General features: G+C 31.5%; 2 protein-coding genes across 7 annotated transcripts; one reads left to right on the plus strand and one right to left on the minus strand.

Annotated features, from left to right (window-relative positions):
• Positions 1-708: 708 nt before the first annotated feature.
• On the minus strand, positions 709-5,472 carry LOC105799056 (protein HEADING DATE 3B). 6 transcript variants are annotated; one of them, XM_012629404.2, is made up of 6 exons: positions 5,306-5,472; positions 4,540-4,598; positions 4,207-4,449; positions 2,250-3,064; positions 2,005-2,056; positions 709-1,858 (listed from the first exon to the last, which is right to left on the minus strand). In XM_012629404.2, the coding sequence occupies exons 3-6, from the start codon at positions 4,435-4,437 to the stop codon at positions 872-874; spliced, it is 2,085 nt and encodes a 694-aa protein (XP_012484858.1). In that variant the 5' UTR covers positions 4,438-4,449; positions 4,540-4,598; positions 5,306-5,472; the 3' UTR covers positions 709-871. The 6 variants fall into 6 exon arrangements, with proteins under 6 accessions (XP_012484858.1, XP_012484850.1, XP_012484851.1 ...); XM_012629396.2 differs by having other exon boundaries at positions 5,287-5,472; XM_012629397.2 differs by having other exon boundaries at positions 5,242-5,472.
• A 14,095-nt stretch (positions 5,473-19,567) lies between these two features.
• Positions 19,568-21,252, plus strand: LOC105799058 (protein OXIDATIVE STRESS 3). Its single transcript, XM_012629407.2, has 2 exons — positions 19,568-19,968; positions 20,421-21,252. Exons 1-2 carry the CDS (start codon positions 19,673-19,675, stop codon positions 20,695-20,697), a joined length of 573 nt encoding a protein of 190 aa, XP_012484861.1. The 5' UTR covers positions 19,568-19,672; the 3' UTR covers positions 20,698-21,252.
• Positions 21,253-27,029: the final 5,777 nt, after the last annotated feature.

Below are 27,029 nucleotides of genomic sequence, written 5' to 3' on the forward strand. Positions count from 1 at the left end.
ATGTGGATGTTGGAAATATAGATTCAAAACTAAGTTAGCTATCACAATAGAAAGAAAACATCACTTTCTTGATCTTGTTTCACTTTAATTACTCGAACTCAAATGCGAATATTCGTCATCCATTCAAAACTGAGATAGCTTTCATAAAATGGATAGAAACATCAACTTATCCATCTTGTTTTCACTAATCTATGCAATGAAAGTTTTATGAAAAGTTGGGGCACTCGTGTACTACTAATTAGATAAAAAAAATTATCTTAAAATTTATTTAAGTTTATTGTTGATTGACACTGTTGTTATTACAATAATTTGAAATTGGAGGTTTGAGTACAGGAAGCTACAAATTTTATGATAAAAATGCTTATATTAAATTATTAATTTTTCTAAAGAGTTAAAATTATATATTATTTTCTATTTAATCAAAGGTTAAAAAAGCGTACGTTGAATCTTTTAATTTTAGGAGGAGCTAAAGAGCAATTTGCTCATTTAGCCAACGAGGGGCTTGCCCCTGTTTGAGTGCCTTGATTAAAGGCAAGTAGCAGCTAAATCTCAAATTAACAAAAACCAGCTTTTACCGGTTTAATCCGACTTTTTACCGATTCATTGAATTTTCAGTTTTTAGGATGTCTTGGACGATAAGAATCATCGGTTTCCAGTTGAACCGGCCGGTCCAGCCCAGCTGCAAAAAGGCTCTCGAATAAATGCCTATTGATCATAAAAGCATAGAAGCAAGCATTGGATAGAATAGAACAAAAACTGGTTCTTTTCAACCTTATGTTGCATATATGTACATGAATTAACATATAAATATTACACATCAAATATTCAGACACAAAACCAAGAACACTCTCATTAGATAAAAAGGAAAACACTAATCATACTGTTTCCTTTCTTCTTGTATAGACTGGAAAATACGAGCTGCGGATTCAGTTGCCGATACGCGGTTATGGGGTATAACCTTAATCACCTTTGTTCGTTGTTGATGAGTCCGAGCATCGCAATTAGCTGCCGTTGTTGGTGGTTCAGTAGGGAAAAGAGGAAGTGCATCCACTTTAGCTCTATCAGAGGGACTACTGGCAGTAGTCCCTTGTATTTCGGTCTCATTTGGTGCAGGTAGTTTCTGAGTAGAATACGAGATTGCTTGACTCAGTTGGCTAGACGTGTTACATGAACTCGGTTGAGCCATGGTGAAGTTGGCCTTAGACTGGACAGCAATAACACGGCTCATCTGCTCAAGTGCTGAGCCAGTAACTGATGGATTCATGACCGGCATGCCATAATGCGGAAAGTTGGTCTGACTTATAGGAGGGTCAGTTCGAAGAATTTCAATATCGTGTTGGTGAGAAGCTGCAAGATTTTTAGCCGTGTTCGAAAAGTCCCGACCGCTTACACCTAAGTTCACAATACCACAGCTTCCATAAACTGGTGTAAGTAAGCCAGCAGTTGGAGGTATAGGCCATGTGTAGGGCTTGTACACAAGTCCTTCCGAAGGAGACATTACGGGAACTAACCATTGATTTCCGGGTGGTGAGACACACCAAGGAGACAACCCGGAATTGGCAGTCATCAGTGTTGAGAAGGCATTTCCAGAATAAGACTCGTATTTAGGCTGATGTATAACAAGTCCTTTGGTCTCATCATTAGCAGAAGCACAAGGAAGCTCTGCAAATGCATTATCATTCGCACATTCAATGTTAGTATCAGGTTTTCGAGAATTACTTTTTACTTTAACAATCAATGGTGGTTGAGGAACATCATCAGATAACTTCTTGATAGCAGAAACATCGAAAGATGGTCTGTCGATATGAAAGGTATCTTCAAACAACATATGCGGTGAGCCAGCAATCAACCTCTGAACCTGTTCCAAAAGCAATGCAATGTAAATTCCCTTTCTTTCAGTTCTATCCGAGAAATAAGAAAATCGAGCAGGGTGATTTAGCTTTCATGTTACACCGATTGGTAAGAAACTGAGAAATGAGATTAATATCATGTTAAGATGTCTACCTTTATCAGTCTATGCAACTCGAAGACTTGCATGGAAAAGACTCTTTGTTGGCTGAAAATTACGACATAATGTTAGTATACCATTAAGAAGCACAACTAACAACACATGTTAATGCATCCGGGAAGAGTTTTGGTGTTCATATGATTCAATATCGGTACAAAAATGCAGTCATGCAAAACCGATTTCAATAGACCTTTTGATGTTCATTAGCTGTAGTTGATAGCAACACCAAAAGGATACTTACTTGGCTATAGCTCTTCTTACTTTCCAGAAATGCTTTTCGCCAATTATTCCCACGACATCATCGGGACATATATCGGAAGCAGATATGTACTCTGATGCATCCGGGACATTGTTATGTCTGTTAACACCCTCAACTTCGGTAGCCCCATGTGTCTTTTCTTCATGCACCAGATTTCTGTTTTCATTATCGACTCCAAGTGATTGTCTTGAGCATATCAACCTTGCATCAGGAACATCGCCACTATTCAACATATCAACCGTGATGCTGTTATTTTCTTGATTCATCACCGCATGTGGTCGTTTTAACGATCCTGGGTTCTTGATTTTGGTTGACAGGTCCAATGACGTGCCGGCCAATATTTCATCCCTGGTTGACACGATTGAATTGGACCTTTCCATGAGGTCCTGACTACTTTCACATAATCTTCCATTTTCCTTCATCTGCTTTTTATTAGAAGCCCAAAACTGCATTGAAGAGCTCAAGTTCGATTTAGAAAAACTTTCCCTACCTTCACTTTGCTTGCTGCAACCATGATTTCGATCCATCCCAGGCAGAATAGAGGTTGGGACCGTAAGGTCATCATCGAGTCCTACTGACCGATATGAAAATTTCTTGAAGTTCAAGAAATGAAGTGGTTGCAATGGATCAAAACTACGACACTTGGTAGTTTTCGAGGATTTTCGATCTTGATTTCCTTTCATGGTGTTTAGTTTAGTCCCAGGGATGGAACAAGAATCAAACTTCTCATCAGCCAAAACTGAAGATTCATGGGAGTTTGCAAATGGCATAAACATGTTCCTTTCATTACCACCACCCTAAAAATATGAACATAACTTAGAACTTCATACGGTTTTCTTTTGTATAAACTGGAAATTTTTAAGGTAAAGAACCATGAATGCAGTGGAAGAGACTGAGGCTTAATGACAGTTGATTCAATACAGCTATGTTACTCGGTGTGAGTGTCGGATATGAATATACGTATGGTACAAGTACCCATATCTAATATCCGTGTCCAACACATACTGGGATATGAGTACAAAGACATGACCGTCTAAAAACCTTCAAATACATAGAAAAACTTAAAAGGAAATTAAAGATACCTATATTAGATACTTATCCTATCTGACACTAACAACTAAATATGAGTAACATAGATGGTTAAACAGAGATACAAACAAAGATCACTTATAAACAAGGCAACATGAAGGAGACAAATGCATCATATGACTCCAAAAAGGACTTCAAAAATATCACTTATAAACAAAAATCACTCAGTGTGAGTGTCAGAAATGAATACACGTACGATACATGTATCATTTGATGAAAAAAGACTTCAAAGCTCAAAGGCTAAAATGGTTAACCGTATTACACGGACTCTACATTTTTTTGAAGTACCCATATCTAATCTGTATCCAACACATACACGGGTATAAATACAAAGACATGACCGTCCAAAGACCCTCAAATACTTACCCGTATCTAACACCAACACCTAAATCTGAGTAACATAGATGGTTAAACAGAGATAACTTACAAACAAGGCAACTTGAAGGAGACAATTGCATCACATATGACTTCAGGAAATCAATAAAAAGCAGCTAAACTTACATGGCTTGATAACATTTGATTAAATCCAGCTATGTTCCTCACACTCAATGTGAGTGTTGGATATGAATATGCGTATGATACAATATGTATCATCTGATCAAAAAGGACTTCAAAGTTCAAAGGCTAAAATGGTTAACCATGTTGCTCCTACTCTACATTTTCTTTTAAAGTACCCATATCCATATCCGTGTCTGAAACATACCTGCATCTAACAGTAACACCTAAATACGAGTAACATAGATAGTTAAACAGACATACAAACAGAGATAACTAATAAACAAGGCAACTTGAAGGAGACAATTGCATCACATATGACTTCAGGAAATCGCTAAAAAGCAACTAAACTTACATGGCTTGATGACATTGAAGGAACCAAGATGTTGCTATTATTTGGTGGAAAAGGCAACATGGATTGTGATCCTGAGTTGAACCTTTGGGAAGTGATACTGAGTTGTTCATAAAGTGCCATTTTATTCCTTGGAGGTGCCTTTGGCCCTCCTTTCTCAGCGTCATTCACATGAAGCCTAGGAAACATAGGGTTCATCACTTTTGCCTCATCTTTTCCTCCTTTCATCATCATTTTTTCAAAGCCCTTTTTCACCACAAAAAATTCAATTCAAAAACTGGTTATACTTATTCCACCATTAAAAAACACTTCCTTTTAACATCATTTCAAGCCAACCTTGATCCCTTGATGGCATTGGCGACTGGCAATTGAATAGCTTCTCACCCAAAATCAACCTATTTGCAAACAAAGAAGTAATTGGGATTAAAGAAGATAAAATTGTTCTGAAAAACATAAACAGCAAACAATAGTTCATGAAACTTTTGCTCCAAAAAGAACACTACCCTAAGTTTGTAATAAATTAAAGCTACTAATGATAATATACAAATTAACCAATATCCATACTCTATTGCTAGAAAAAAAAAAGAACAAATTTGAGCATATATTCAGATTCCAACACCACCACTATCACAATAGTACAATTAAAAACATTCCTTTTTTAACAACATAAACCCAGTAAAATGGGGAAAAAATCAAATAAAAATATAGAAAAGAGAACAAACAGCTGGTGGAGACACATAAATATGTAGAAAATGGTTCTGTCAGAGAAAAGGGTTTGCCTTCAAAATTCCACAAACAGAAAGATATTTTCTCTCTCTCTTTCTTATCACCCAAACAGGCCCCATCACCAATTCACCATTGAACTAAATAGAGCTAAAAACAGCAAAGATCATGCCATATCACCTATGACTCACTTTTTTCTAATCCAGTTGTTCATTAGGTATATAAACAATAAAAAAGCTTAAGAATTTGCAGGGAATATGTAAAGAGAAACAAAACAAAAGATTACTTTTTTTTTGAAAGGAAACAAAAGATTACTTGAGTTTGAAGAACCAAAGTGACTGAGTATAAACAAGATCTTACAATATCATCAAGAACCCACTTTTTTTATTCCATCATGTTGCTCATATTCATGGCTTTATTGAAGGAATTTGCATGGAACAAACAAGATCATGCCATATAATCTAGAACGCTTTTTTTTTTGTAACCCATCATGTTGCTGACATACATTGCTTCATTGGGTATAAAACAAGGGGAAAAAAATCCAAGCAATTTACAGGGAGTAATAATAGTAAAAAGGAAAAAGGAAAATAGAAGATTTACATGTAAATTTGAAGAACCAAAGTGACTGAGTCTTATTAACATGTGAGTAATTAACGAGATGGTGTGTGGGGATTTAATGGCCAAATGTGATTTGTTATTCAAAATTTTGAGCCAATCTTTTAACTAAAAATCCGTTTTAAAAAATAAAATAAGGTTAAAATATTTAGTCGGCCCTTGTACTTAATTAAAATTTGAGTTTTAGTTTCCTTAATTAAAAGTCTTATTTTTTAAAATTAAAAATTTTAGTCCAATCAACGATATCGGTTAATATTTTTCATCAAAATTTATCAACTTAGCCTGTTGATTAAACTAGCCTCATATGGCCTCGCATATGATTGAAAAAAAAATAAAGATAAATTTCAACAATGTTAATGATAGGAATAGAATTTTTTAAATCAAAAAACTAAAACGAACTAAAATTTAACTTTTAAAGTATAGGACTAAATTTATAATTTTCATCAAAGTACAGGGACTACCATCAAATTTTGACCAAAAACAAAAAAAAATCAATCTGTTGTTTCGATTTTGCTTTGTTTTTCCTTAACTTTCTCGCCAGATTTTGCAAGAAAACAATGAAAGTTGCGTGGTTGATACTCACGTGGATGTTTGGTGCGTGGTTTACACGGACGAATAGTGATTCATATGGCTTGACATATATGAGCGTGACAGTCACTCCCTTTATTAGTGCTTGGGATTAAAGATGAACATCTGAATAGATATTAATTAAACTCAAATCTCGGTTAAGGAAATAAAGATTTTATGTTTTAACTTGGTTGTGCGTGTATATAGATATTTTAATCACACGTGATTAATTCACGGGCAAAACAAAATAATAGGATAATATATTTAATAAGTCCTTTAACTTTATCATTATATTTAATTAAGTCCTTATGCTTACAGGAGGAAGGTGAACACCCTGACCACAACTTGAGGTTAAACAGTTAAACTTTAATCAGTATTCAAGCAAGCCCTTATACTTTATTTAGTATCCAAATAAGCCCTTAATTTTTAATTTGTATGTAAATAAACCCTTAACCTTTAATTTAACCTAATAAAACTCGTTTTCAAAGGAAAAAAATTAAATAAAACTTTAGCTTTCAAAAATAATAAAACTTTATTGGTAATGGTTTAAGGGTAAATTTGATAAAAATAATTGTTATGAGTGTAATATTTCGAACAAAATGTTAATTTTTCTCAACTTATAATATAAATAAATAGAATTGCAATGTTAATTGAAGAATATATCACATAATTAGAGAATTTGATTCATTTTTTAGGGTAAACTATATTGTATGTCACCTTAAAATAGTGTTATTTTAAAGTTTTTCTATCAATTTAATCATTTTAATTAAGATAATTGTTTGAATTAGTCATTGTCGTTAAAAATTCTGTTAATCCACTAACGGATTGCTAATGTGATATTTTTTTAAAATTTTTGACAAAAGTTAGAAATCCTTTTATAATTAGTCCAAAACACATTTTTTTGTTTATTTGCAACATAAATATTTCAATAATGTCATCATCAACATTTGAATCTTTTTTAGAAGAGAGGATCCAACAATGATGATGACGAACCATAACCTACCAGTAGAAGACCAGTGGCCACCCGACCGCCAACAACAGCTAAAGCCCTTATTAAACCTCGCTGTGGTGCTTTTGGTCACTGGCCAACTCAAGCCACCAATGAGAATGGTGTTATTACAAAACTCCGGTAAGGAAAATCTCGAACACACGATCGGAACTCGAAAAGAAAAAGAAGAAATAGGACAAGGCTCCAAGGCGTGTATCAAGCCACTATCTTTAAGGTTATATTCGCCCCCACTTATCTTCAGTGTGCAAATGAGTTCCAAGCAAATTAACCTCGAGGATACAATGAAGCCAATGACTATTTGCGTTTTGCACTGACGAGAATAGTCCACTATGCATCGAGTAATGTGTAACAAAACTCAATTTCTACAAAGGATTTCTGCAGTAATACTTTATAGAATAATCTAATAATATTAGAAAATGAAGGAAGAGAAGAAATAATATTAGAATTTGTTGATATATTTCCAAATGAAAACCCATTCCTATTTATAGGAATTTTCTTGACTCTTCATAGAGACATCTTTCAATAGGTGTCTTTATGAATAAATATATAATAATAATTATTCATTTAATTTTGTAACTATTCAAATAATATTTTTGAATAATTATAATTCTTTTTAAAAATCAAATGATATAACTTTTGACCAATGACCAAAAGATTTATCTTTTGATTAATTACACCCATTCATTTATAGTTATTGGGATACTATAAATATTTGAAAATGTTCCAACAATCTCCCCATTTTCAAAATATTTAGATTTTGATATTCTTGGAAATCAATTTGCATAAATAAAGGTGTCTTACGATTGAACCTTCACTTAGTGAAAAACATGTTAAAGTTAATCGAAATTGCATGGTAGACTAAGCTTTGAACCAACTATTCCATTTGATTAATCGAACACATCTCACACAATGATTTCAACATCGGTCAATGCTTAGTATCTAGGGACACTATTATGACCATGTGTCTATGTCCTCTTTTCATGAGTCTTTGTCGAGCCAAGCCCTTAAGCTCCTAGAAGCGCCACACTTCCACTCACATAGGTAGATCCCATCAAAAGTGTTCCCGTAATTATAACACTCTAACATATTTATGTTATGGGTCCATTAAGAGTATATTACTCATCCTTCCCTTATCATTACGGGTACCTAGCACTTTAATCTTAGGATGAATTTATTTATAGTGCTAACAGTCACATACTAATGATGTACTTTGTCTCATTGAACTCAAGACTTGACGTTATACCAAGCGTTGAGTCGAGTTTCCATCATGGGTGACTCTAATTAATAGGCTTGAGTCCCATCCCTTTTGAGGTCCTTTTTACTGCATCTCTAGCAAGACTTTTTGTCAAAGGATTTGCCAAATTTTCACTTGACCTCACATAATTAATAGTGATCACTCCATCAGAGATTAATTGTCGGACATAACTATGTCTTAATCCAATGTGTCTAGACTTTCCATTATATACTTGGCTATATGCCTTTGCTAGAGTAGCCTCACTATCACAATGGATAGAAATAGGTGAAATTGGCTTAGGCCATAAAGGTACATCATAAAGCAAATTTCTTAACCATTTCGCTTCTTTAGATGCATGGCTAATGCAATAAATTCTGCTGCCATGGTGGAATCAGTAATACATGTTTGTTTCTTGGAACCCCAAGAAATGACTTCTCCACCAAGAATGAAGATCCATCCACTAGTAGATGCATGATCTTCCAAACTTGTAATCCAACTAGCATCCGAATACCCTTCTAAAACTGGAGGATATCCATTATAACACAATCCATAGTTAATAGTTTTCTTTAAGTACCTAAGTACTCTATTTAAAGCTTGCCAATGCAAACTACTTGGATTACTTGTGTACCTACTCAATTTTCCAACAACATATGCAATATCTGGTCTTGTACAAGTCATTATATACATAAGACAACCAATTAGACTTGCATATTTCAATTGATCAATTTTCCTACCAGCATTAGATACTAATTTTAATTGAGGATCCATGGGTGTAGATGCTGGTATACAGTTGAAGAGATCAAACTTTTTAAGCACATTTTCAATGTAATGTGATTGTGATAAAGCTATAGTGCTTTCATCTCGGGTTATTTTAATCCCAAGAATAACATCTGCTACACCCATATCCTTCATAGCAAAGTTGTTTGACAAGAATTTCTTTGTGTTTTCTATTTGTTCCAAATCCGTGCCAAAAATGAGCATGTCATCTACATATAAGCAAATTATGACACCCTTTCCATTATCAAATTTGCTATATATGCACTTATCGGATTCATTTATTTTATAGCCATTAGCTAAAACAACCTTGTCAAACTTTTGGTGCCATTGTTTTGGTGCTTGTTTAAGCCCATATAAAGATTTAACAAGCTTACATACCTTATGCTCTTGTCTTGGAACAACAAATCCTTCCGGTTGCTCCATGTACACTTCCTCTTCCAATTCACCATTTAAAAATGCAGTTTTAACATCCATTTGGTGAACAACCAAATTATATATAGAGGTAAGTGATATTAATAGTCTAATTGTAGCAATTCTTGCTCTTTGGAGCATAGGTATCAAAGTAATCAATACCTTGTCTTTGTGTAAAACCTTTTGCTACCAACCTTGCTTTAAATTTATCAATGGTTCCATCGATCTTCATTTTCTTTTTGAAGATCCATTTACAACCTATTGGTTTGGAACCAAGTGGAAGATCAACTAAGATCCAAGTTTGATTTCCCATTATTGAATCCATCTCATCATTTATTGCTTATTTCCAAAAAGCAGAGTCTTGAGATTTCACTGCCTCTTCAAATGTAATAGGATCAGATTCGGTATTATAACAATAAGGTATCTTATTGCATATACTTTCACCTTTTCCTTCTACAAGAAACATAATGAAATCTGGTCCAAAATCTTTTACCTTTTAATCCTCTTACTTCTTCTTAATTCTTGACAAGATTCATCATTATTATCAATTTGTTTCAATGGAATCTCATTCTCATTTGAAGAATGAATCAATTGTTGTGGTTGTAATTGTCTTGATATAGAATTAAATCTATTTTCATCAAAATAGCATCTCTTGATTCAATAACAATATTAATTGAAATTGAATCATTTGGTTCAATTACCATGAACCTATATGCCTTGCTATTATGTGCATAACCTATAAATATGCATTCAATTCCTCTTTCACCTAACTTTTACGTTTAGGTGTTGGAACTTTACAATAGCTCTACAACCCCAAACCTTCAAATAATTAAGGTTTGGTTTCCTTTTCCATTGTTCATAGGGGTTATTTTAGTTTCCTTATTAGAACTCTATTCAATATGTGACAAGTTGTTAGAACGACTTCTCCCAAAAACCTTGTCCAAGACACGAATATGATAACATTGAATTTACCATTTCACTCAAGACTCTATTTTTTCTTTCAGCTACACCATTTTGTTGTGGTGTGTAAGGGGCTGAAACTTGATGGACAATTCCAGTGAGTTCAAAATAACTTGGATTATAGTATTCTCCACCTCTATTCGATCTTAAGCACTTGATAAATGATTCACACTGAAGTTCAACTTCAGATTTATAAACTTTAAATTTATCAAGCGCTTCATCTTTTGAATGCAATAAATATACATAACAATATCTAGAACAATCATCAATAAAAGTAACAAAATAATTCTTTCCACCTAATGTAGGAGTATTATGCAAGTCACATAAATCACTATGTATCAAATCAAGCAATTTTGTTTTCCTTTTAACCTTAGGGAAAGGATTTCTTGTAATTTTAGTCAACATACTGAGTATTGCATTTTTCAATATTATTATTAAAAACAGAATTAAATCTAATTTATACATGTCATTCAATTTTCTATAATTCAAATGACCTAATCTATAATGCCACAAACAAAATGATTCAACCATATAAGCGAAATAGTATTTTATTCTTATTAATAATATTAAGTTTGAACATGCTTTCATACATATACCCTTTTCCCACAAAAATTCCTCCCTTAGACAAAATAAACTTATCTGCCTCAGAAACAAGTTTGAAACCAAACTTATTCAACAGACTTCCAGACACTAAATTTTTCCTAACTTCTGGTACATAATATACATCATTTAAGGTTAAAACCTTTCCAGAAGTGAATTGTAGTTCAACAGACCCTTTGCCTTTAATTGTTGTGGTGGAAGAATTTCCCATGTACAAGACATTGTCATTTTCACATTGTGTGAACTTTGTGAACATGCTTTTGTCTTTGCACACATGTTTGGTTGCTCCGGTATCAATCCACCATGTATTATCATCTTGTGCCATATTAATTTCAGATATCATTGCAACAAACTTTTCGTTATTATCAGCCTTAGAAGATGATTTCTTCTTTAAAAATCGACATTCATTCTTGAAATGTCCCGGCTTTCCACAATGATAGCATGAGCCCTTTTGTTTCTTTTTGAACTTAGGTGCTCTATCAGCCTGATTGAACTTTCTTTTGAATGGTTTAGAAGTCTGTACTTCCTCCGTAACATGTACTTTGGCATTTTCAGAATTTAGGTTCTGATCTTGTTTTCGATACTCTTCTTCAATACGAAGATGATTTGCCAAAGCCTCAAGAGATATTTCCTCTTTCTTATGTTTTAGACTTCTTTTAAAGTCTTTCCAAGATGGAGGAAGTTTGTCTATTATAGAGGATACCACAATCATTTCATCCATTTTCATATCATATTGCTTAAACTGATTTAGCATCTTTTCAATATCACGAAATTGTTCCATAACAAAATGACCATCAACCATTTGATAATTATTGAAACGACTGACAAGAAATTTCTTACTTGTAACATCTTCGGTCATGTATCTTGCCTCCAATTTGTCACATTTCTTTAGCGGTGACGTCGTTTTGGTAGGTGTCGAACAAACCATCAGATAAACCATTCAATATGTTGCCCATGCACATGTAATCAGCATTGTCCCATTTTTGTCTTTCTCGGGTTGCAGCAACAGATTCGTTTTCATTCTCTTCAGGTCTTGGAGTATCCAAAACATAAGCAATCTTCAAAGTTGATAACAAAAAGTGCATCTTTTTCTGCCATCGTCGAAAATTGCCACCATCAAAACGATCAAGTTTAACAAAGTTGGAAGCCAACTCCCTTAGTGTTCCACTTTCATGTGTTGTGGTAGTCATCATAAAATAACCTTAAAATTGTTATTACAAAACTCCGGTAAGGAAAATCTCGAACACACGATTGGAACTCGAAAAGAAAAAGAAGAAATAAAACAAGGCTCCAAGGCGTGTATCAAGCCACTATCTTTAAGGTTATATTCTCCCCCACTTATCTTCAGTGTGCAAATGAGTTCTAAGCAAATTAACCTCGAGGATACAATGAAGCCAATGACTATTTGCGTTTTGCACTGACGAGAATAGTCCACTATGCACTAAGTAATGTGTAACAAAAACTCAATTTCTACAAAGGATTTCTACAGTAATACTTTATAGAATAATCTAATAATATTAGAAAATGAGGGAAGAGAAGAAATAATATTAGAATTTGTTGATATATTTCCAAATGAAAATCCATTCCTATTTATAGGAATTTTCTTGTCTCTTCATAGAGACATCTTTCAATAGGTGTCTTTATGAATAAATATATAATAATAATTATTCATTTAATTTTATAACTATTCAAATAATATTTTTTGAATAATTATAATTCTTTTTAAAAAAATCAAATGATATAACTTTTGACCAATGACCAAAAGATTTATCTTTTGATTAATTACACCCATTCATTTATAGTTATTGGGATACTATAAATATTTGAAAATGTTCTAACAAATGGCACGTAGAGAGGAAGCAAAACTCGACCACTTCCTCCAATGGCTTCAGGTAATTTATTGATACGTTTCCTCTGCATTGGTTATGAATGTTGTTTCTTTTGGAGGGTTCATCATTTTGATGTACGCTGTGATTCTCCATGTTATGGTTGTAACGGTATCATTAAATTATTTCAACTTCTTTCCTTGCTACCATGCTTTACTCTTTATTACACCCATTTCAGCTCTACCATTATTATCTAAAAATTGTGCCCAATACACTATCCTTTTGGCCGGTTGGGAAGAATGTGCTGCCTGACCTCTGATGAAACAATGCCAAAAACAAATATTGGCCATTTTTAATGAAGAATTTATTCACATCAGAGGATGGTTGGTGGTATATATTATGTTGATAGGTGGGTTCATCGTAAAGGGTGGAGTCATGGTCATGATTCGTCCTTGTTGTCGTTGGATTTCTTCTTCTTAAAGAGGATTTAAATGTTGACAATATCATCATTGGAATTTTCATGTTACAAATAAACAAAAAAAATATTTTTAATTAATTATAGAGAGGTTCCTATCTTTAATCAAAAGTAAAAATGAAATGTTAGTTAGTGGATTAACAGAATTTTTAACGACAATAACCATTACGAACAATTATCTTATCTTAATTAGAGTAATTAAATTAACAAAAAATAGAGTAACCAAAATAGAAAGTATTTTAGGATGGCCTACAATATAGTTTACCTTTTCTCTATTATAGTGACTAAAAATATGGGTAAATTTGTAAAGAAACAAAAAAAAAATGACAATATCATGAGAATGTCAGATTAACTACTTGGTATTGGAATTACCTTTATATTTTAAAATTTTAACATTGTTGGGAAAATAAAGTTACTCGCGCAAGATAATTAATGTTAGAAATCCAAACGTAGAAATCCTACCTCCAATAATGTTACATTCCTTGATCCAAAACTATGTGCAATTCATCTCCTTCCTCAAAAATTATAGGGTAAAGTATAAAAGTAGTCACTCAACTATTCAGTTTGTTCTATTTTGGTCACTCAATTATTATTATTTTGATTTAGTTACTGAACTTTTCGAAATCAAATATTTTAGTCACTCTTCTCGTTAATTTAGTAACGAAAGTCTAACATGGGTTTTTTTTATTGGTCTAATGACTAATCTAGCCCTCCAATGTTTACATATTCTATCAATTTAATCCTACATCTAAAAATTCAACAAATTTAGCCCTCAACGTTTACAAAATTTTTTATTTTTGTTCTAATTCTAAAATTATAAAATATATTTAAAAACTTAAAATGACAAATTTAGCCCTCAATATTTTAAATTTTTTTATAATTAGGATTAAAATGACACAAAGAGGGTTAAATTTGTTATTAGGCCAATAAAACAAAGCCACATTAGACTTTTGTTAGGCAACTAACAAAAGAATGACTAAACTATTTAATTTCGGAAAGTTAAGTGACTAAAACGAAATAAATTAATAGTTAAGTGACCAAAATAGAATGAACTGAATATTTGAGTGAATATTATTACCCTTTACCCAAAATTGTAATGTACTAAAAGAAATTGTACATCCCATTACGAATACTTTTACATGACTTTATTATTACGTTTGGTAGAAGTATTATTTTTACACATATTTTTATATATAAATTAGTAATAAACTAATTCAATTGATAATATTCACCACTCCCATAACTTAATTTTAGCAAAGAAAAGGAAAATTTTTCGCTTATGTTGAAGAAGTCTTATTTTTGTATAAGAGTTTTACTCTTCTTTCTAATTTCAAGTTTAAATTTATACTAACTATTATTTATTTTATTACACTAGTAGCCACAAAACTTTGAGTAAATAACATGTCTATTTTTGTGTTTCACATTCAAATTGAAGTCCATGAAACAAAGATATTAATTATGTAAGCTTTCAACTCAATTTTGATATCAATTAATAAAAATCCAAACACGAAAGGATTATAAAAAGTCAACAACCTAAACTCAACAAAAACTTAAACCCATACGTAAAATTACCTAAACAAGCAACACCTGAAATAGTCTTATCCAACAAATCTAAGTGGAAAATTGGAATAACCCAAATCCAAAAGCCAAAATTACCTAAACTTAGATTTATTCAAATTTATTCAACTATGAATGTTATAATTTCGAATGATATCAACCAATTGAGTCTTAGCTCGATTGGCATGGGTATTTTTGCCAATATAGGAGGACATGAGTTTGAGTGCATTGAAGCATATTGTCTCCTATTTAAGGGTTGGGATGGAGTTATAAGTAGTTCTAGGTATTGTGTTGGAAAGAGCAGATATGATTAAAACCTATAATAAGACTATTCAAAAAAAAATTCCAAAAGAATATATAGGGGTTATGAGTAGTTCTAGGTATTGGTATAAATACCTATGATGATTGAACGTGCCACGTTAACTTACCATTACACCGTTAACGGCAATTAATGGCTCAGTGACTAAAATGTTACAACACGTTAATGTAAGTGACTAAAACGTAACATTTCAAACATAAGTAACCATTTTAATAGTTTACCCAAATTTAAAATTTATTGGCGTGTGGCGTAAATTGACTTATCGAAAATCTGAGGCCTTCCACGACCCTGCACATGGGACATTAATGGCAGCATACAAAAGGTCGAACATTCGAGTTTTAATTGCATCATGTTTTTTGCAAATTTAATGTATACTATTATGTCCATTGTTGCAATTATCTATTTCGATGTCCATGTTTTTGCCTTATTTCTTCATATAATTTATATTTGATATGTATTTTAAACAACAAAGATCATAAAACCTTGCATCATATTTTACATAAATTATATATATTTAAATTATTTTTATGTAATATTATTAATATTTTTATTATACATTTTCAAGACTTTAAAATACTCAAAACATGGTCTAAATATGTTTTATCTTGTATTTTATGTTTTGGCATTGATACTAAATTGTTTTAAAACCGTTTAAAATGGTTTTAAAGCAATTCAATACCAATACTAAAGTATATCAATACCTTGGGGAGTTAGTAGCCACAAATAATACTAGAGGGAAAAGTATTAATATTTTCCTAATTAATACCTAGCTTCATGGTATCGATACTACAATGTATCTAATAGCTATATTTCTTAGAGGTATCGTTAGCATAGGTTGCAATAGCTATATTTTGTCTTCAACGGTTACAAATTAATTCCTTGATAGATAAACACCTCAAAAATATTATAAGATGAAAGAGATCAATATCAAACACCAAATCAGAGATAAAATTACTTAGAGGCTCATTTTTTCATCTTTTATTGTTTGTAGTCTTTTAGTGCTTCATTGCAAAATTTTGGGTTAAGTTATATTCTAGTTTTTAGTGACCCTAAATCTTGTAAACACTTATTTTAAAGTAGTTTCTTTGTTTATTTTAATTTCTTGAATTGTAAATTGGGAGGATTTCCAGTTGAGCTATAAAAATTAGAAAAGTTCTAGTTTAGCCTTGAAAAATAAAGAAAAATGTTCTATCTTAGCCTTACCAAAAAAAAAAATAGAGAGTTGTAAAGATAATACTTTTTCTTCAAAAGTATTTATTCAAGTTAGAGAATTGGGAAAATCCCTTATAAGTGAGGTTAAGGTAATAAATGTAAGTAATTGGAACTGAACCACCATAAATCAATCGTGTCAAGTTTTTCTATCCTATTTTTTTTTATCGATACAACGTATAAAACTACCCATAATCCTTTCACACCCTTAAGTAGGAGGATAAACGCATTTCAACGTGTTTGAACCCACGTTCTCCTTCTCTGAAAATAATGTTGATGCTCATTGAGTTTTTCTACCCTCTCTTAACTTTAGAAAAGAAATTTCAAATCCCAATTCAACCCCTCCAAATAACTTTGAGCCTAACATTATGGTTTCCATGGCCAAATGGACATTATGGATATATCCAACTTCCATGAAGGTGGTAGTAATATTTAAAATTTAACATCCACAACAAAGCAAGGCGAAGAATACCAACAATAGAACAATAGTGGATTTGGCAATATTCATCACGCCCTAATCCATTATCATCCCCGATACATATTCTCGTATACTTCATATCCAATACTTATTCATGGTTGACTAGAATTTGGCATACCAAAATATGGATAAAAATATTTTTATATAAACTATTAAAATATATTTTTATATAAAAAATAATTTTTAAAACTTTATCCCACATTGATATTTGATTAATTCGTAATATTAACATAGTCAAACATTTTATTATTAATAAAATAAAATATTGAAGGGATGGAAGTATTCTTATTCAATGTAAACATATTAGTATCAAATATATGGTTCTTTCAAAAATATATTTTAAAATTAAATACAAATTCATCAAATTTACTAAGGGACTGAAACCATAATTAGACCTAAAATTTGAAGAGAAGAATGGGAAAGTCAAAGGTCAACATCGTTAATTAATAAAAAATTTTAGATTTTCTCCACATGGGTGATAGTTATCCATTTAGGTCACCACCTAATTATCTGCCACATGTAATTCGTAGTATCCCACCGATAATATATAATTTCTAAAAAGTAATGCTTACGTGGAAGATGATGGTGATGATGGCCCCACCCACCACGCGAAACAGTTAGTATTTTGCTGAAATAACGAGAGAAAATATCAGAGCGGCTTGTGAATTTTTTATTATAGGAAAGGTGGGTTGGAATGAGCGATTGGGTGCGATGCGTTTAGTTTATTTTTTGTCTCACGCTATAATATTATTATAGTATCTAATCTCACTGCTATCGCTGTTTTTACACTAACCGTTGGTAAACGTATCGTCTATTCAAACTCACCCGAAACTAAAAACAATGTGGCCCTCCCTTCAACGATTATTTCTTTATGTGGACTAAATTGGTTGGATTCCAACATGTTTTCTTTTTCTTTCTTTTTTAATAATTTATCCAATTGAACCAGTTAAATCGGTTGAACTTGGAGCCGATGGTCTGATCGATTTATCTATAGGTTCGATTAAGAAAGCTTTGTTATATCTATTAATTAGACTAAAGACGAACAAAACTTAATTCGATTTGAAAAAATTGACATGGGCATTGTTGTCTATGTAGGAGGATGTGAGTTTGGGTGCGCTGAAACGCATTATTTTTCTATTTATGAGTTGAGGAGGGGCTATGAATAATTCTATGTATTGTATAAAAAGGAATTACATCTCGTAAATTTATTTCAAATCATCTTAGATTTATATAATATATATTAATCATTAAAATAGATAATGCCTTAGCCTTATACCCTTATAATTTTGGAATTAAAGTGTAATTTTATCATTATTAACTTTATATATTTAAAATATCAAAATTCAAATTTCCAATTTTAGGATCAAAGCCTTTACTTATAATTAATAATTTAAAATTTAGTAGTTTTAATATAATAATTGAGCTAGTGCTCATTATTAATTTTATTAAATTTGGAATTAAAAGATGTTGAAAATGTTGGTGTTGGACATTGAAAGGCAATAAGCTTATCATCTTTTATAATTATTCTACTACATAATTTTGTCAAAAAAAAAAAATCAAAATAGATAATGTCGAATCTTATGGATAAGGGCTAAGCTATTAATAATTTACTACTGACAAAGACCCCTTCTAATCTAACCTCTTAGGGCATGGAAACTTCATCCACCTCCATTCCCAACAAACAACACGTCTATATCCTTCAACCTTAATTTTTATTTCTGCCATAAGTCCCTCTACTATTTACACATTTGGAATTTAGTTTCTCTATTTTAATTTTCAAGACTTTTCAGATTTCAAAATTCACATCCAATTGTTAATATTATTAAATTTGTTGGTGTGACATTTTGAATTTCTTTACTTGGTAGCAATGTAACTAAAAGAATGACATCGAATTAACATGAATTTAATAAAATAATTTTAATAAAGATTAATCGATAGACTGAATTTTGAAATTTAAAAATAGAGAGACTAAATTCTTAAAATTAAAAGTAAATGAATTAAAATCTGAATTTGGGCATATTTTAAGCTTATTTATTGGTTGTATGAAATATTTAATGAACTTTATTTTTTACATGAAATTTATTATTGTTTTAAACCAAGGCTATTTTTTAATTTATTTAATTTTAGAAATTATCCAAATTCTTTGATAACACTTAAACAATGATTTTCTTTTTTTCCATTCACTTTCTTAATTAATTTTTTAATTTTAAATGTTAATTTTGGTCACATTTCATAGTTTCTTGGGTTAATATACTATTTGATACTTGAATTTGACTACAATATTTAATTTAGTACCAGAGTTTTTCTTTTAGTAAGTTCTGATTTTTTTACTAGAATACACATGTCAAATATTCATTAAATTGTTTGATTTAGGTACTAAATTGAAAAATGATGTCAAACTTGAGAGAAAAAATTTAAGTACCAAATTGAATATTAAAATTAATCTCATGTATTTTTTTTGTTAAATATCATGGAAAAAGTGTGTGTTTGCTGTCATACAGACATTATCCTGAAAATAAATAAAAAAGATAACAACAAACCTAATCCAGATGTACGCTTTCATGTCATGCATATCAGCTTCTCAAATTATATACACATAAATATATATATAAATCTTAATCTTCTTCATAATTATAGGTATTGCTTTGGTTTTTCTTTTCACTTTGTGAAACATTGATAAATTATTTTTTTCCCTAAGAATTTGCAGAAATGGGTGAAGAAGCTGATATGAATAATGGAATGTTTGCAAGTACTCCAGATTTTGTTGAGAAGAAAGATCAATGGATGAACATGAAGGATCATGATGATCATATCATTATTTATGATGATGATGATGATGATGGGGTTACAAGTTCATCATCATCATCATTCATCGGGGATGAATATTCAAGAACTTGTTCATCATCATCATCATTAGATATGGCGGATGATGCATCTTCATCTTCTTCCACCATTGATGGACCTTTGTTTCATTTATCTGACCTCATGGCCCAACTCCCCATCAAGTAAGTATATACATACATATATAAACCCTAATTTACAAATTTCTCGATGCATATTTCTTCATTTATGTACCATGAAATAGTGTTATCCCACATCATCTAAGTTATATGCTTAGATTTTTACTTGTATTATCCAATGGATGCTTAACATGTCTGCATATACAAGAACTGATATATATATATATATATATATAATCGATCCCAAGTCAAATATATTTAGATAGGAATTAAGTTAAAATTTTGCGTTAGTAGCAAGAGATGAAACATAAATTTTGGAGGTAAAAATGTAATTTTATAAATATATATTGAAGAGTTAAATAGCAGATGTACCCTTTTTTGGAAGCCAACGCCATTGCCTCCCTTTGCTTTCAACCCTGTGTTTAGATATTTTCTTCTATTATCGATAATTGATTTTATATCAAATGCTTAACGATCGAGTTTTTCTCGTGTTACAGGAGGGGACTTTCCAAGTATTTTCAAGGGAAATCACAAACATTTACATCACTTTCAAATGTGAACACCATTGAAGAACTTGCAAAGAAGGAAACCCCATTTTATAGGAAGAAATTGAAGGCATGTAAAAGCCATAAATTGTGCACTCCTCCAAGGGCCACTATTGGTAAGAAATTATGGAGAAATCATGGGCTTTCATCATCATGTCCAGGGAGGAAGCTTAGAAGTAGTTTTTTAGGTGGTAGGCCTCCCTTAATTCCTATTCCAAAGAAATTTTGATTTTCGAGATTTTCGGTATTAGATAGTCATGTTGAATTTCAACTATATTTGAACTTGAGCTACATTGACTCCTCAATGCGGGAAGATCCATAAGATTATAACCCCAAAACTTTACTTATGGAAGCTCTCTCAATGTTGATTTTTTTCATTTACAATGTTCAAATCCAAGACAAGAGAGATGCTAGATAATTTGAATGGAAACGATAGAACCAGAGACTTATATGGAAATAAACAGTAGACTTTGAGGCGCGGGTGACGCTTTTCAAAGAGAACTATTTGTCCCCACACAAAGTTGTTACAGAGTTAAGACAAAAGTCCTCCCGGGATACAACGAAGTTTTGAATTTCCTTTTATTAGCAAAATCAAGGAATTCCTTAACTCTTATTCTAATTTCTAAAATTGAATTGATTGTAATGTAATTTGTGAGCACCATAGCCCCTCTATTTGTATGCACTCAAAGAATACTATTTTGAAGAGTCATAACCCTTCATTTTGGACATACTTCTTGGAAGAAACATGTCCCATGGAATGATAAATCATCACTTTTAATTTTAATAGTGCTTATGAATAATTAATTTGCAAGATGATAAATCATCACTTTTAATTTGAATAGAGCTAATGAATAATTAATTTGCAATCTATAATTTCCAACAATTCCCCACTAGATTGCTAATTCCAAAAAATAAGTACACAACGATTATGCATAAAGAAAGGTGTCAGCAGATTGAACCTTCATTTAGTGCAAATTCTCAGAGTTTCAACAAAGTGAATAGTGGCTAGTCCCTTGAACCATCACTCTTAAAGTCAATACCGAAAAAATTTCGTACATAACTGTAAAGTATTAGAGTAAGAGTTTATTTGTTTTAGCATCGTTACAACCATGTGCTCATCTCATTTCATGAACATGTACAAGAGAAAACCATAAAGAAAATCTCGTTGAAACGGCACCACTTCATGTCCATATAGATGGATTTCATGACAATTAATGTCAGTTCATTAAGAGTAAAACTCATCCTCTTAAAATATTAACACTAAATCCTGATTCTTAGTACATGTTGTAACACCCCAAACCCAGCCTAAACGTTATGGCCGAATCTGAGAGTGTTACAAAGAAGGGTTTTGAAACTGTTTTTATTTCGACAAAAACCTTAAAAAGTTACTTGTTATAAAGTGTTCATATTTTACAAAACATATTCATTTACTTGTTTATTATCGAAACTGTCGTGAGTTTATTCATTCGTCAAAACATAATTTGCAGCGAAAATCTTAAAAGTCATTATATTTTAAAAACCCAGTTCGTGTTACCAGAAAACCCTTTGTTTGCATAAAACCGTCGTTTTCATAAATCATTTTGGCAAACAACGTAGGATAAAAAACAATCAAAACCAAAACCAACAGTTAAAATCATACAGTCTAAAAAGTTCCAAAAATTACAAACTCTTAGATAAATCCAAAATCTTTAAAATACCGAAAACTTAAAGGCAGTTTTAACTAGTGGTCACCGTTGAGCCTTCGTCGCACCGACCCGCCTATGTCCAAGAGTTACCTGTATAGAACAGACAAACAGATGTGAGTTTTCATAAACTCAGTGTGTAACCCAACAGAGATAGATATGCAAATGTAGACAGTATTCCTATACGCAGAACAGATACAAATACTGACCTAAGTCCTTAGCAGATACAGATTTCAGAATCAGATAATCTAGACAGATATACAAAATCCTACCCCCATCCTCTACATACCATCTTCGTCCATCCCATCACACTATGTGGGGTTAAAAACACTTACCTATCCCTACACACCATATAGTGTCAAAGTGGCACATAACAGATAATATGCAGTCAACCTACCAGAATATAGGCTAAAGGTCACCGTATATATCACTTCCTCTGCATATACAAATCCCACCCCAAACACAAATACAAAATATAGATACAGAAATAACATATTTAACATGCTTAACATGCTCGTATACAGTTAACATACATACTTACACAGTACAGTCAGACATACATATCAGTTTCCTACTCAAATCAGACTATCAGAATATCAGATCACATGAAAAAGAGTTTGATTAGCCCTTACCTGTAACAGCCTGATTTTGACCCTAATTGGAATAGTAGTTTCGGGACAAAAAATCCTAGTCTAAAAAATATTTTAATATTATTTTCTGTGTTAAATATGTGTGAAATTATATGTGTGAAAGTTTCGTGAAATAATTTTATTGTTTGTGTGCTTAATTTGAGAAAATGACTTAATCGCATAAAGTAAAAATTTGAGGGTTAAATATGAAAGTGCTTAATTGTTGTTGTCTTTATAAAATGGAGGTTTTATGTGGAAATTAGGCCATTTTAATGTTAGTGGGTGGCAATGGTCAAAATTAGCCTTATGTTATAAATATTTATTACTAAAAGGTTAATTTTGTAACTTAGTTAATAAATTAAGTTATAATAAAATAAAACATAAAAGATGGCTATTTTCATCTTTGTTGGCCGAATGGAGAAAAGAAAGAAACCATCCATGTTTTCTTTAGGTTTCGACATTATCTAGCTTGATTCAAGATATGTTTTACTTTAGTTTTTGATAATTTTTATGTTTTTGAGATCGTTGCTTCGTGTTCTTTAAAACCCATGCCTTAATTTTGTGAATTGATGGTGATTTTGAAATGTGCGATTGATGAATTTTTGAGATTTTTGCTGTTTGATGATGAAATATTAAATTTATGTGTTAAATTATCATGTTTTGTCTTTAGATTTTTGATGAATTTGAGTAAATTGGACTAAATTGTGAAAATAAATTTTTGAGGGACTAAAATGTGAAATAAATGAAATGTATGGACTTAGATGAGCCAGAGTGATATTCGGCCAAGCATGGGTATTATGAAATTTTGTGTATTTTGTGTTTTATGCAATAGGGACTAAAGTTTATAAGCAAATAAACGTTGTTAATTTTAATTAAATGTGAATTATATGTGCTGAAGTGAATATGTGAATAAATATATGTATTAGCTGAATGTGTACAAGCTTGGCAGCTATGTTTATGAATTCGTTTTGACTGAGTTACAACGTCCGAAAGCCCCGTATGAGCCTTAGGAATAGTTAGGATACATATGTCATGACATAGGATTTCGATACGTGTTTTCGTGTAAGACCACGTCTGGGACGTTGGCATCGACTTGTGTTTACGTGTAAGACCATGTCTGGGACATTGACATCGTATTTGATTTGTGTAAGACCCTGTCTGGGACAGTGGCATCGATATGTGATTACATGTAAGACCACGTCTGGGACGTTGGCATTGTTTGAGTCTTCTGACTATCCGAGTATCCTTTTTAATTCCGAATGGTTCAACGAGCAAAGATAAGTTGTGTACGAATGTATAAATCAGGCTAAGTGACCAAGTATGTGATAGTTGATTACCTATTTGAAAATAAGGTAAGTTGTATACTTGAATTGATGATATGAAGTTATGTGAAATATGAATTATGTGATTGCATATTTGAATATATATGTATTCGACCTTTGATGTATATGTGCATTGAGGAAAGTGATGATTGGTTATATTAATGTTCAATTGATTATTCGGTAAAAAGGGAAGTTATTACAAATTATATAAGTTTTGATATATAAGTTGATAAATTGAATTATATGTGAAATTATAATGGTTTATTACTAATTTTCTAGCTTAATTTACGTAAATGATTAAATGTTTATTTGCTTATGACTTACTAAACTTTAATAGCTTACTGTGTTTAATTTCTTTCAATTTTATAGATTTGGAAGTTGGTTAAGAGCACGGGGATCGTCAGAGAAGTCTATCACACTATCGACTGTTTTCGGTATTTTACTGAGTTTGAATTTAAACTTATGGCATGTATAGTCTAGTTAATATGTTTGATTTTTGGGTTGTAAATATGAGCCATGCGAAAATGGCTTATTTATTTTGTTAAGCATGGTTTTTATGCTTTTGATCAAGTGATAGATATGTTGATTTTGGTATTTCGGCTATGGCATATTTATTTATGTGAATTATGTTTGATATGTTTTTTTAAGAAGGTGGTAAATAATTCGGCATAGGTGAGCTTAGTTAAAGCATATAACTGAAGTGAGTTTGGTATATATATGTTATGGTGTTTTAGTCATGTGCTTGGTAATGAGGTAAATGATATTCAAGCTTAATTAATATTGGTTATGTGTTATATATATATATATATGATATGTGTGATATGTTTGGTTTTGGTCTTTGTGTTTTGCTATGGTTTATTTATAAGTAAATATATGTGAATCTTGTTTGATATGCTTTGTTAAGGTATTGTTATGTAATTTAGTAATTAAGTGAACTCGGTTATGGCATATAGGTGAAATGCTAAGTAAATCATAGATGAAATGACAGTTAAATTTGGTTTGTAAGAGTATATTTTAATAAATTGATTTGAAAGAAACTAGTAATGTGCATATGTATGTACGGTTATAAGGTATGGAAGAATATGTGTATATTTGGTCATGACCTAGACCTATTTTGGAAGTGTGTTTTATGCTATAAATTGGTGTATGGATATAGGTTTGGAAAATGTGAATTGATATGTATGATTTTATTATTTGAATCGATATGGTTTGATTAGGAAATGGCATATTTTGACTTATGATTTAATGGCTAAATCTTGTACAATTTATGAGGTTATTTATGGATGTCAATTTGTTATGAAATAAATTAGGAATGTGGAGTATTTAATAAAGGTACGATTTGCTTATGCAAGTGGACTTAATATTCGATTTTATATTTGTAAAATTATATGAATTGTATGGATTTTTGGATATGGCTAAAATGGTGTATTCATATGCTAAACTTGTAATAGATAAATATGCATGTTTTTGGTATTTTAAATGATATATATATAAATGATATTAAAGTAGGCTTAAAATTTATGAATAAGATACATACAAATTCGGGTAATGATAGTTAAGTGAGTAATACAAGTTTGAATTTAGCTTTTATAAATTTATTGGAATAGTCGATTAAAGGATAAGTTGATTTGTATTGAGCGTGTATAGTTTATGATTGAATGATTTCATTGAAATGGTCATATGTGTATAATATAATGACATCAAAGGTATGTACTGCCATAATATAATGTTACTAATGTTGTATATGTGATTGGACATTAAGTTGTATACATATTGATTTCATTATGTACATATAAAGAAGTTATGAAATGTAATGTTTGATATTTAGATAGTGAAATTATGTACAAACATATTTTTCGTATATGAAAAGTGAAGATATATGGTTGAATATGATTTAATTATGAAAATATCATTAATACGATGGATTTAGGAAATCGAATATTGAAAGTATTATATAACTTAATATGACTCGATGTATACAAGTTTGGTTCAAATTTGTTAATTATAGAATATGTTCGATTGAGCTTTGATGTATGTTTAAATTGAATTAGTTTGAATTTTGAAATGTTTTTATTTGTGATACATGCTTAGTAAGGTATGATTCATTTGATTTGTAATTATCATTTATATATTTGAATTTAAAATAAGTGAATTGAGGATATTCAAGTTTCATAATGTTATAAATGTATCGTTATTCTTTGGTGTATGAAAGGTGATAAATGACTGTGCTGAACTGTGTCTTGTTCGGTAATGCCTCGTAACCCTAATCCGGTGACGGATACGGGTTATGAGTGTTACATTACCGACCCTACGATAGACCCATAGTCGATCAGAATGACCAGTGTGACTCTAGAGAAAATTTCAGAATCTTGGGCCCACATGCCCAAATTGGCCTTACTCGTGTGGCTCACACGGCCTGGCCCAAAACCCACACGCCTGAAAATCGACATGACACGCTCCCACAATCAGTTTTAATTCTCAATTAAACCAAATCAACAATACTGAAAATGGTGCAATTTAAGTGTTCAACACTTACCCACTTCCCTGAACGATTCCAACTACGATTCCACACGAGGAGACTCATGTTCTTCACAATCACTACTGCCAAAACCCAGAAATCAAACTAACGAAAAACAATATCGACAAAGATTATCATTAACCACTGCCTCTAAAATGAGGAAGAACTCACCACCTTCACTTACCTAAACACACGAAGAGACCAAAGGTTCGTATCACAGTGATTTTGAAACAAAAGATTTTGACAGAACAAAGGAAAAGAAATAAGAAACTTTTGATAGGGAAAAAAACACAGAGAACGTCAGAGACCTCAGGGCAAGCTAATACCTTACCACTCGAACCAGCAGGCTCATTTTGATATGGGTTTACAAAGAATATTACCTAAGCCTACCTAGCAGGGATAATGCTAGG

The sequence above is a fragment of the Gossypium raimondii genome, chromosome 9 (assembly GCF_025698545.1).
Source record: "Gossypium raimondii isolate GPD5lz chromosome 9, ASM2569854v1, whole genome shotgun sequence".
Taxonomy (NCBI): Eukaryota; Viridiplantae; Streptophyta; class Magnoliopsida; order Malvales; family Malvaceae; genus Gossypium; species Gossypium raimondii.

What these genes read in the sequence shown, in the direction of transcription:
- LOC105799056 (XM_012629404.2), bottom strand. Translation starts at nt 4,437, where the DNA reads ATGATGATGAAAGGAGGAAAAGATGAGGCAAAAGTGATGAACCCTATG. An exon ending in CTTCAATGTCATCAAGCCAT is followed by an intron (nt 3,065 to 4,206) that starts GTAAGTTTAGTT and finishes TCATATTTTTAG; the next exon opens with GGTGGTGGTAATGAAAGGAA. An exon ending in AGTTGCATAGACTGATAAAG is followed by an intron (nt 1,859 to 2,004) that starts GTAGACATCTTA and finishes CTTTTGGAACAG; the next exon opens with GTTCAGAGGTTGATTGCTGG.
- LOC105799058 (XM_012629407.2), top strand. Translation starts at nt 19,673, where the DNA reads ATGGGTGAAGAAGCTGATATGAATAATGGAATGTTTGCAAGTACTCCA. An exon ending in ATGGCCCAACTCCCCATCAA is followed by an intron (nt 19,969 to 20,420) that starts GTAAGTATATAC and finishes CTCGTGTTACAG; the next exon opens with GAGGGGACTTTCCAAGTATT.